The sequence below is a fragment of the Polypterus senegalus genome, chromosome 17 (genome assembly GCF_016835505.1).
Source record: "Polypterus senegalus isolate Bchr_013 chromosome 17, ASM1683550v1, whole genome shotgun sequence".
Classification (NCBI taxonomy): Eukaryota; Metazoa; Chordata; class Cladistia; order Polypteriformes; family Polypteridae; genus Polypterus; species Polypterus senegalus.
In genome coordinates this window covers 93,045,654-93,058,225 of record NC_053170.1, presented here as the reverse complement: position 1 = coordinate 93,058,225, position 12,572 = coordinate 93,045,654, and the positions used below count along the sequence as shown (strand labels likewise).

The following is a 12,572-nucleotide window of genomic DNA, read 5'->3' as shown; positions in this document are numbered from 1 at the left end:
TGCATTCACAAAGTATTCAGACCCCTTCACTTTTTCACATTTTGATAGAAACAGGCCATTCAACTTAACAAGCGCACTAATCTGATCCACCTAATGTGATGACGGTGTAATTGTTATTGTTTATATTTAAATCAATATTATTTTTGCAGGAGTTTTATTAAATATTATAGGCACTCTGTCATCTCACCTTTATCCCACAATCTCAATTCTGACCTTCCATTCCCATCTGTGTGAGAGTGAAAAGGTTCTGCTCCACTAATGTCTATGTTGTGCCCCACCTGTCCCAAAGTATCCCACTCCCACAACGTCTGCCATACTGTTAGTAACCATGGCAGGAGGGCAACTCTCCAAATTAGCAAGCTTACGGAACTTAATATTATCAGATGTTTCACACTTCTTGGTGGTAACGTGTTTTTGGTTGTGTTGCTCTAATGTTCAATAATGGGGCGTGTTGGATCACATCAGAGGTTTATGCTACCTGACTAACCATACCTGTCCTTAAAGAATCGTCGAAACCCAAAAGCAACCAGTTTGAAGACTGATTCAAGCACGAAGATGATGGTGAACACATAATTGCAGATCTTCAGGGCTTCATCCAGGACCTGTAGAGCACAAGAGCAACAGACTATCAGAACTGCCTGAAGGTCATTCATCTGGCACATCCTGTCAAAAGGCTTCTTGCCGTGTTCATTTGTGCTGGACAGAATCCATGCTGTACAGAGGAGGGCAAAAGAGACACTGTGGGCCTCAAGGACAGTCATAGTCTGCCTACACGAAGCTTGAGATAGTAAAGAAGACCCTCTTTAAAATGCTCAGAATCAGTGTGTGTCGGTCTGAAGCCTGCAAAAATCCAGTCAACTTTTTATGCCTAAAGTGTTTAAACGTGTTAACTGAAAATGTCATCCTTTGCATAATGTCAGGAATTAAATGTTTTGGAAAAAATAACACCACCTAAGAAGTATAAAAATTACTCCACCATGGTAGGTGAGGCCTTGTTGACTGTAGGGGGCACTCACAAGATGACCCCAAACCTAAAGAAGTCTGGTGTAGGCCAAAAGTATAAAAACAAGGTTTTATTATAGGAAAGCTCTAAAAAAATAGGAGAAAACAAAGTACAAAAAAGTAACACATTTATAAACAAAGTGATGTGCCATAAGGTCCACCTATATACAAAATACCTAAAACTATCAGAAGTGGTGGCTTGCCCACTTTCCAAAAAATATTACACATAACATTCTCTGCTTACCTTCCCTTATCTTTCACCAGTTCCTTCTCCACAGCCTGGCCTTTGCTTCATTCCACCAGCTGAGTCTTTGCCAAATGTTTTCCTCTCGAGTCCAAACTCAGTGACCACTTGGCCAGTAGATGTTTATGCCCCAGCTATGAACTGCTTACGCCCGTTTCCTGGCAATGACTTCTGGTGTCACACGGAAGAATAGGGGCTTGTATTTACAGCTCCCTCTAGTGGCCCCAAATGCTCCCTATGCTACAGAATGCCAGTTGCCTACCACTGAGAAGTGCACACTGCAAAGGAGGTCCACTCTACTCTCTGTTAACTTGGGGGTCTCGCTGTATGTTAAGATTAAATGTGCTCTGCCACTTGAATTGCCACTATAAATTTTTAAATGCATTTTTAAATTGAAGATATGCTGTTGTCATTACAAATCTGAGTGTTGGCTCATCTCAAATGCCTTTCGGACAAACTGTGCACTTCAATGATGTCACAGGTGTGCTCTAAGGATCTAAAGGCTACCTTACATCTACAACATCTGAGAAGGTAAGAGACTCCGAGGAACAAAAAGTGGGATATGTTAAATATTCCCATACTCAGCTAGTACGAGTTACGACAAGTTCAGGTTTGGTGGGTTTTTGGCTGCTATGGAGAACAAGATTAAACTTCTTACTTCAGATGCTATTTTAATGATACGATTAGACTGAGTAGTAAAAGCAGGATGGGGGACTGGAGATTTATGTGAATAATTAATGGTAAAAACATGGGCAGATTTCAATTAAAACTAAAATGTGTAATCCATAAATAAAAAAAACTGACTAAATGTGTTAAGTTTATAGCCTAGGGAGATAAGGGAAATAAGTTGCATCACCCTTGTTAATATTTATTAACTCCGCAACAGAAATGATTCTCTCTGTTACCAACATGCTATTGATAAATCATTCTGACTTTAGAATGCTGGAGACTTCAACCAGGGGAGCTTTGGAAGGAACAAACTTCTATCAGGACGCTCTAATTGTGGATGCAACAAACTGGACGATCTCAAGTCAAATGTTAATGTCTCTAAATGTAAACCACAAGGCATAACTGGGCAGATCCGACCACATCTTCCTGCCACCTACATTTTCTTTTGAGCTTCTGCAACATTTACATTTCCACTGGGCACAAATAAAGTATTATCTATCTATCTATCTATCTATCTATCTATCTATCTATCTATCTATCTATCTATCTATCTATCTATCTATCTATCTATCTATCTATCTAGTGGGTTCAAATTTTCAAGAATTTACTTAAAATAACAAATTGAAAGCCTACACTTACTGGGCACTTTGAACACACCAGACAGACTTGTCCACTCACCCACATATCAGACAGGGATACCCACCTGTGGCTGCTGGTAGTGCTCCATGGCCATTGTGATGACATTGAGGCCAATCACCACAGTAATGAAGAGGTCCAGGTAGTGGCTGGTGCACATCTTGTGGATGAGAAGGCGTGTGGGAGAGTAATCAGAATAGTAGGGTTTACACTGCGCTTCTACAAGGGAACAGGCAGGAACAAACTGGGTGACTGTCAGAGCTGACAAATGTGGACCTCCACCCTCCATATACACACAACATACTTACCACACTACTGACATGCATAATAGCAAAAAAAAGAAATAAAGAAAAAGAAAAAACCTCAGCCAGTCCAGTATCTCCCTTTACAACATTCTCTAGAAACTCATCTCATAGATTCCTTCTGCATGGGGGGCTTTCATACAGCCTTGGCCGTTTTCTTGTCAGTTTGGAGAAGACCACGTTTTTGACACAGTACCTATCTACTAGTTGCTTTGAAAAAGGATTGGGATTCTCTCATCTCATTGAGTATAATCTGTCTTTACATACTGCTCGTTAATTACATCAAATTCATTCTTTAACCAATTTAGTTCCTAGCTAATGACACAATTCACAAATTCATTTTATCAAGCAATGCTAATTTTTGAATATCTTTGCATGTTGACATCTGTACAGGCCTCTCAGTCAACCCACTGTGAAATGCACTATACGTGGTACTTAAACTGGTACTTTATAAGATATGTATTTCTAATGACTTGATTAATAAATAAACAAATGAAATAAACATTCATATTATAATTAGTTTTATTTTTAACTGAATCAGTCTGTTAGTTAATATTATGTTAATTGAATATCTCTGCATCTTATATTCTAAGCCTGTGAAGGACACTGCATGCAGTAGTCATGAATCCAGTATCCTATCATATGTATCTAATTAATTGGTTAATTAGCTAAATCTATGACTAATTAAACAGTTAATTATTAATAATCAACAAATCACATAAATAATTGATTCTATACACATTAATAATCTGCACTTTGATAGTCTTTGTAAAGATATGATACCAATTAATTAAGTAATCTATTAAATGACCAACATACAAATTGACGAATTTATTTGACTCGTTAAATATTAGCATTCAGTTCTATACTAAATTATCATTTTTAATGATTTTGTATCTATCACTGTACAGCACTCAGCCTAGCTTATGTCATTTTACTTTGTGTTAACGTGTGTCAATCAGCCTCATTTCAGCTTATCTTAGGCTACACCCACACTATTACGTTTTCATTTAAAAATACTCTTTAAAAAAAATATCTGGACCCTCACTAAAATGACCAAAAACTACTGTACATATAACGTAGTTGTTTGCCTACACTGGGCACATGCGCACCAGCAGAAATGTCCTCCTTGAAGAGATTGGATTTATCATAAAGCTACAGCCACTATTGTCATTATAAAACTAGCAGATGAAGATCAGTGTCTATATGCAGCATTCAAACAGATGCACACGGGTAAGCAACACAAGAAGCAGCATGAAAAGCAACTTCAGTGTCCGCTATGTTGGAATACGAGTTTCTTTTGTGAAAGGTTACCAATCAGGCAAAGGACATGTTCTAATCAGGGAAAGGTTGCATAATAATAAGCACAAATCAATCAGTGCACAATTAGAGTTACGTGTTTTCAAAACCCATCCACACCATAATGCTGAGCCAGGGCATTCAGGAACATACAGCTCTGGAAAGCGTTTTCAAACATCTCTGTTTTTGTGGAACTGAGACTAATGTCTGCGTTTGAAATGAGAACACAGTAGTGTGGACAGAGTCTCAAACATCTTATCTTGTGTTAACCGATGTCATCTAGCCTTCCCTTAGCTGATCTCATCTTAACTTGTCTTATTTTGTATCTAATCCCACCTTCACTTATTTAACCTTATATTGCCTTACCTTAACTTACCTCATCTCCCTCTCCTGATCTCTTATCTTATCTCATCTTATCTTCCTCTACCTCTTCTAGCCTTCCCTTAGTTTATGTCAGTTTGATTTGGCTTATTTATGTTACTTCATCCTAGTCCATCTTATTTTACTTTGTCTTAACCTCTCATCTCACTACGCCTCATTTTATCAGAGTTTGGCTTGGATTGTGTCTTATCTTGCCTCAATGTATCAAATTGCATGTTTGGTTATTTAACCTTGTGTAACCTCATATTAATTTATCTCATCTCACTTCCCCGATCTTATCTTATCTTCTTTGCTTAGCAAATCTTATCTTATCTACTGTAATCTTATCTTCCCTGTCTTGTGTTAGCCTGTCTCTTCCATCCTTTCCTTAGATGATCTCATCTTAATTTGGATTATCTTGTTTTACCTTGTCTTAATGCATGTAATCCCATTTTTGCTTATTGAACCTTGTGTTGTCTTATCTTTAACTTACCTCTTCTTACTTTGCTCCTTTGAGATGATCTTATCTTGTGTTATGCTATCTCACCCAGCCTCACTTTAGCTTATCTCAGTTTGATTTGGCTTATCCTGTCTTACGGTATCCTAGCCCAGTTTATCTTAACTGCTCATCGCAATGCCCCTCATCTTGGTTTGGATTGTCTTATTTTATCTTTCCTTCTTCTAATATATCAGATCCTACCATTGCTATTTTAACCTTGTGTTACACTATCATACCTCATACTGCTCCCCCACCTAACCCTAACCCTAAGCCTAACTCTAACCCTAACGGGCAGATTCAAAGATCTCAGTTTTGTTTCCTCCTAAATCTGAGCAGAGGTTCCATTCTCCAAAGAACAACAATGAAAACCAAAAAGGCTGCATGCAGAAGTAATGTGGAGTGAGTTTGTGGACTGGGGGATATTTTGGCTGGTTTTGGCTTTCTCTATTTAAACCAGAAGACCGCATTTCCTTTATATTACCTTATGTCTACAATGTTATGTTAGCATTTGAAGTGCAGTGGAGTTCCTGACGTGCTGTTTGAATACAGTGAAACAGTAATTACATGTGGAGGCTGCTGTTTTTATTGCAAAGTGGCCGTGACCCGAATCGGCTGTATGGGTCACACTCATCCCCAGTAGGCCATTTCTGTACGAGGACATTTTTTTTCTCTTTCTCACTACTCCACACCAGCTTTGTTTTCTCTCATTCTTTTTTTAATATGAAACACAAGGAAAATCACCTGGGAAACAAGGTAATTGTTTTTTAATGAAGCCGGGCTCAGCACAATTTCCTGAAGATTGACTGTTGCTTGAAAACGTACAGCGTCTTTTTTCTTTTAATGCACTGACAGACAAAAGCAATGCACTGGAGTCACGTCAATTATGTCTACCACAAGTAAGCAATAATATTTAAAGGTGATCTCTGGGACTTGAGCTGTAAGTTATGCATACAAAAGCAGACAATTTGCTGCTCTTCTATGTTTATCCAAAAAAGACTGAATTCAGCATCAGAATGCTTAGGATGCTCTGAGCTACTTTTATTTGTAAAAAATGTGGTAAATAAATAAATGTTATTGTTGATGTTATGTTCAGTTGGATTGAAGACATCCAGACGAAAAAGGGCAAATAGTGAAAGGGAGCAATGGTTAAGATCTGGCCTGCTTCACTGGAGTTGACAAGAGATTAAGAAGTGAACCCATGGACAGCTTGGATTTTTGTTTTTTAGGGTAGCACCTCAGTATAAGGGTGATGTGGGTGGGTTGATGATTTGGCTTCGCTATGGAGGCTCCCATTGAGCTTGAAGGTTGGCGGAGAAGATGGTTTCTTAACTGTGGATGGAACTTTGACAACACTAGAAAGAGAAAAGAAAGATCTCATTTGTGATGTGCTGCTCCCTGTGACGTGTGGGGTGCTCGATTCCTGCAAGAACTCATCACACAGATAAGATATTGATGGCACTCAGGCTCTTTGTCATTATTCTCCCATTCCTGAGTCAGCGACATGACCAATAACCTCCCATTACATTACACGTAGGTATCGGTCTATCAAATTAGCAACTGAGCACAGGCTGCTTTGCCTCCATGTGCCCTGCCTGTTCCTTTCTAGTTGTCAGGTATGTTCGAATAACACATATTACAATTTTCAGCAGAGGCCTGAACCACTGGGATGAGAACCCAAGACCCATGGCATCAGTTAGTCATGTGCTGAAGTGTCATGAGTGAACATACAATTTATTAATTTGCTCCTCAGTCCTCATCATTGAGCAGGACTGCACCCATTAGAGATTAGTTAAAGTAGGCAGGAGCTCACTTGTGAAACAAAACTCTCGCAGTTTCTGTTTTTAATTTCTCTTTTCAGGCTAGTGATGGAGCATTTTCATTTTTTCCCACTTTTGTGACATACTAACACTTTCAGTTTTCATGTCTGCTGATTGTGATATCCACAAGATATTTTTTAAACCGGAGAGATGCCCTTCAAGATTATTCTTCTTTCATGCTTTGGGTGACCTTGCCTTCTATTCTGCCTGATTTTAGAAAGACAGGAAATGAAACAAAATGCTATCAAAAAAACTAGCTGGGGTCTGAAGCCAAAAGACAATGAATAATGGGCTGCTAATCCCAAAACATAAATCAAAATTCACCGCCAAAACATATGCAGAAAGATCCAAAATGCCCAAGACTTCCAGAAGGCAGCTATGTGTGAAATTGTTTGAGATTTATCAAAAGACTTGGGTACTCAAGCTAGCCTTAGCACGCTGGCATCATTGGACTTCATTTCTGACTGTAGAAAAGTGATAACGGGAATTGTTGGTGATGTAAACAAACGCACGAAATGGAGCTGCCATATTCCAAATTAAAACCAAATGGTGTCGCGCAAGAACAGCAAAACTAACAAAAAATATATTGTACATATTATTTACCATTACTCAAGATAATATTTCAAAATGTCTAGGATTAAAACATCTTCTACTTTACTTATTCCCTTCCTTGGGAGAGAACTTCCATGAATCTGTCAGAGCCTCACCATTGGAAAACTATCTGTTATTTATCGTTGTAAATCTGGCAATTCATGTTGGCCACTGCTTAGTTTTAGTATTCTTGTCAATGGCTGCTGAGTATTAAACTGCCAGTGGATTGATGATCGTACCCAAAATACTCGGACTTTGATTTGGGGAAGAGTCATCTAATGTATTACTCCTTTTGTCTCCATTTTAAAGAAATCTTTCAATAAAACCAGCCCCCAATTCAATCACTGAGGACCAAAACTACATGGACACGTTCAGTCATCAAGGCATTTTTCTTAACGCAGACCTTTTTTGTTTCTGTGAATGCAGAGCACATCATGGCTGACTCTCACTTATTCGTGTTGGTCACCGATCAACCGAAACAAGCCTCACTTAATTATAGTGCTAGTCCTCTGGGGATGGATTTGAGTCCGAGAAAGATGATTTGCTTGATTGGTACCATTTTAACATTTTGCAGCCTCCACTTTTCAAAACTGTATCCACGTAAACAAAAGAGTCAACTTTAATCAGGAGCATCGCCACACTTTTCTTTTACACAATTTTCTTTTTCCTTGGGCCTCTATTGCATTTTGTATGTGCAGTATGGGTTTTTTTTTTGGTCCAAATGGGACAGATTTTTGTTTCAGACATACCTTTTACTATAAAGAATTTTCATGCAAATCCTCTTGACCCTGAGCCATGATGATGGCTAATATGCCTTGCAGGAACATCCAGACGAGACAAATAATTCAAGGATCAGGAGCTGGATATGTTGGGCATCGAAACCAAAAGAGGCATCAAACTGAGCCACTGAAGACCAATAAACTGAAATTGTAGTAGACATTGACATGCTAAATTCTATAACCCTTCAAACTCCAAACACACCGAGTAACACCACTAAAGTCTCTTTTTTTATTTTGAGACTTTTACCCTCAACCTCAACCTCCGATGCTACAGAACATGTGATGCCAGCTCATTAAGCATCACATTTGTTACGTCCATGGACCACACCTCCGAGTAACAGTTCACAGCGTTATGGTAACCAACACACAAAACAGGAGCGTCTACGACAAAACAAAATGGTGCTTCGGAAACCACAAAACCTAACATGCAATAAATGGCAATTCTTCCAAGCACACAATTACACCAGAAATAATCATGCCAAAGGATTTCCTGATCTTCACAACCGTTCATGGGAAAAAAATTCTGATCAAAAAAAGTTTATAAAATGCTGAAAAAAATAAGAAAGTAGGCCAAAGCAGTTTGGCTGCAGTCGTTAGAGGCACAGCTTCAATGGCCGTCCACACTGTGGCACAGAATACATGCAAATGTTTTAAACTCAGCTGACATGTGTAAAAGCAACAAGAGGAAGGAGAACTTCTTAGTTTCGGGACTAGGCTCAGTATTGTGTGTGTGGGTGTGTGCAGTTGTGTTTTTGGGCTAGCAAAAGATACAATAATTGATTTCTCAGGAAGTGACAACATATGGCAAACCTTACTTTCTATAGTGCTTTACAAAATACAAAATGTCCAGCTGACTGTTTTAGTGACTTGAGATCAACATGTCTGATATGAGATGGACTATAGATGATTACATGCTGTGTGTTTCCTTTACCTTATGTATAGTATATGCATGGATTAGACACATACTACGACAGTGATAAAAGAATGTGCTAGAAAAACATAGGAAAGGTTAGGGTAAATGTACATTGTCTAGAAATGACTCTTTTATAAGATGTGTTGAGCTGTTGGCTTGCCACATGACTGGCTAGAAACGGTAAATGTAGGGGTGGTGTTGAGGTCAGTGTGGGCTGAAGGTATAAAACCATGAGGTACATCCTGTGAGGCCAAACATCGATGAATGGAAGATCTGAGAAGAAAGGCAGAACCTGGATGGGACTGGTCAAGCAGCCAGAAGCCACCACTGAAAGGGTGTCAGCCCATATTCCCCAAAATGCCGCAGGGAAGTGTGAAAAAGACATAAACACCTGGGCAAGTGGATGGCTGGGTTCCACCCCAGCCATTGAGCCAAAAGTCTTGCCAGACAGACTTGAGCAGCTCACTGTGTCACACAAAAAGAGCTTCCACCTGAGCAGAAGGCACACTGGGTGTCTTGCCTTGGACGAGATGCTCTGCTATCCATCCAGGTTGTATTTGGGGTAAATTCCACACCTGTATGTGAATGCTTTGATTCAGCATTAAGGCACACTTTAGGAGTTAAGGACATTTATGGTTAAGACTTATAATAAGGGAAAAAAAAATAGCAATGGAAATAAAACTATAAAAAAACTATAAAATCTAAATGAAATGTTGAAACATAATTTTGGTAAGAGAAATAGATTCCTTGGACAAAAAAAACAGGAAGGAGTTTAATTAAATGTTAATATCAATAAAGAGAGAAGCAAAAAAAATAATTAACCTGTTATTGCAATACCCATAATGCAAGGCTTAATGGAAGCAAACACTGCAAAAGAAGTGTGGTCTGACTATACGGTGGTCCATACTTGTTTCTAAAGTAATTTGCTCTCTTATGATGTCCCGGTCAAGGTGCAAATACAATGGACTTCAAATAGCCAAGAACAGCTCAACTTTTCAAAATGCTAATTCTGTTACTTCAAATTATTGAAAATTCCTACTTTTTATCATTAATCAGGAATATTTGTGAGGAATATATACATGAAAATCCATAAAACACCCCATTTTCATAGGCATGTAATACAACTGTACCTATTCAACTTCTAAATCTTACAGGGACTACTAAGCTGATGATGTACACACGAATATTGCTAAATTATAACAATGGAAGCCCACTGGAAAAGGAAAACTATTAAGAGAAGAATGCACTTGGAACAGAAGCTGGAGTCACGTGTCGCGTATAAATCTACACAGATGAGTCAACTGCTAAGAACAGCCAGGAACACCAGAGAATTTCAAGGAAAGTCACATCCCAGTTTGATGACCTACGACTGCTCACTAGTAAGATCTCCACCAAAGTCCAAAGCAGCTATGGATTATGAAGGCAAGCTGCATGCCATTAGTGACTCCCGACACATGCAATCATTTCAAAGTGGCATCTTCAAGATGAAATGCATCACTTTTGGGGAAGGAACAGTAACCAATCAGCAAAACACAAAATGACTCCACACCTACCTGTAACCCACTGCCCCTTGCATTACTGATTTTCCTTGGCTGTTTGCAATCCCATGTTGCCCTGTGACACATGACTCTAGTAATTCCAGTTACAGTAAATCCATTCATCTCATTGACATACACAAATGACCACATTGGAAGAACCTTAGTTATTATTGGTGACTTCAAAGTGCATTCTTCTCCAGCCATTTTGAGGCATCGAGACAAGTTAAGAAGGACAGTGCAGGGATTTGACTTCTTCTATTTTGATCACTCAGCAACATGCCGGCCATGCTGTCATTTTAGATTGTTCTCTTGGGTGCATGCACTGATTGATCAGCACCAATATCAGATTCAACGGCGGTCCTTAACAAAGGGCATGGACTTTGAAGACCCAATGACGAGCATTGGCCTTCAACTCTTATAACCTTAGAATGTGTCCAATTTAAATAATCTAGACATTTAGATATTTCAAGTTTTGTTAAGTCCAGAAGCCCTTTGGAGAAAAGAGAAGATGATAATCTGTTAGCAGTTAATATCAACACAGCCTTCATTAGTTGGGAAATACAGACACAGCTTTTCAAAAGTTACTCCACATGACGGCACAGACACATACAAATAAATATTTGTGTAATTAAGAAATAAAATCTGGGGATACCGCGGATATCTACCACATGTACTGATAAAGTAGCAACACTTGTACTGTTAGACGAAAAGGGAAACTGTCAATGACTGAACCAAATTCTCAGACACCACACCTAAAGGCTTCACTGCTTCATAGACGGGCATCTCCATGAGCACCTTGATGGCTGAGGAGTTCATGTGAGTCTGAGCGAGGTGACCTGTGACATCACCTTTAAGTGGGCAAAGGGAGAAATGCAAAAGTTCACTGGAAGGAAATCTTAAATGATAGAGTCCGCTATTTTTCATGTCGCAGTTATTTCTTCACAAAAATAGTATAGTGGAACCTCGGGTCACGACCATAGTTCGTTCCAAAACTCTGGTCGTAACCCGATTTGGTCATGACCCTGAGTAATTTCCCCCATAGGATTGTACGTAAATACAATTAATCCGTTCAAAACCGTACGAGCTGTATGTAAATATATTTTTTTAAAGATTTTTAAGCACAAAAATAGTTAATTATACCATAGAATGCACAGCGTAACAGTAAACTAAATGTTAAAACATTGAATAACACTGAGAAAACCTTGAACAGAGAAAAGTAACATTGCAAGAATTCACGCTATAGCCTTAAGATCCGCTCACTATAAACACTTTTTTTTAATGAGTTTTAAACACAGGGAAAAACATGAACATTTGAAAAATCCATAATTTAATAAACAACCAAGAAAAGTAACATTGCAACAATGCACGCTACAAACCGATTGCTGTAAACAGAAGTGAAGTGGAGGTTAAAATCCAACAGAAAAAAGTCTTCACTAAATACAATGAGGTTAAAAAAAGGCTTGAATCAGTCTCTAAAAACAGCCTGGTGCATTCTTTAACTGCCTTCTCAGCCTTTCACGGCCAGCCCTCTCTCTCTCTCTCTCGCTCTCTCTCTCTCTCTGTCACTCGCTGCACAGCGGATGCACAAGGAAAGACACTGAACACGTGCAGAAATCACCGGCGCGTACGAACCGAAAGGGAAACTGGCTTGTTTGTCACCCGAGTGTGTGGTTGTGAGCAGATGCAAAAGTTTGGCGAACATTTTGATCGTAACCCGATTTGTACATGTTCTGAGAAGTTCATGACCCAAGGTTCCACTGTATATATGCATTCGTCATGAGGAAATTGTGACATGTTATAAAGGACGTCATGTGGCACAAGGTGCAGCCGTAAAATAATCATCAAGCAGCACTTAATACCCCAGAATGACAACGCAAAAAGAGGATTTTATCATTTTTTTTTCAAATTTATGAAAAACAACAA

The 12,572-nt window shown here is 38.9% G+C and overlaps 1 protein-coding gene across 1 annotated transcript in view; it reads right to left on the bottom strand.

The window, feature by feature from the left end:
* cacna1g (calcium channel, voltage-dependent, T type, alpha 1G subunit) overlaps window positions 1-12,572 on the bottom strand; it is a 435,684-nt gene that overhangs the window by 34,026 nt on the left and 389,086 nt on the right. Inside the window, exons 26-27 of the mRNA XM_039739383.1 lie at window positions 2,619-2,770; window positions 493-602 (exon numbers count right to left, since the gene is read on the bottom strand). Coding sequence (XP_039595317.1) covers window positions 493-602; window positions 2,619-2,770 — 262 coding nt within the window. The remainder of the gene's footprint in view (window positions 1-492; window positions 603-2,618; window positions 2,771-12,572) is intronic.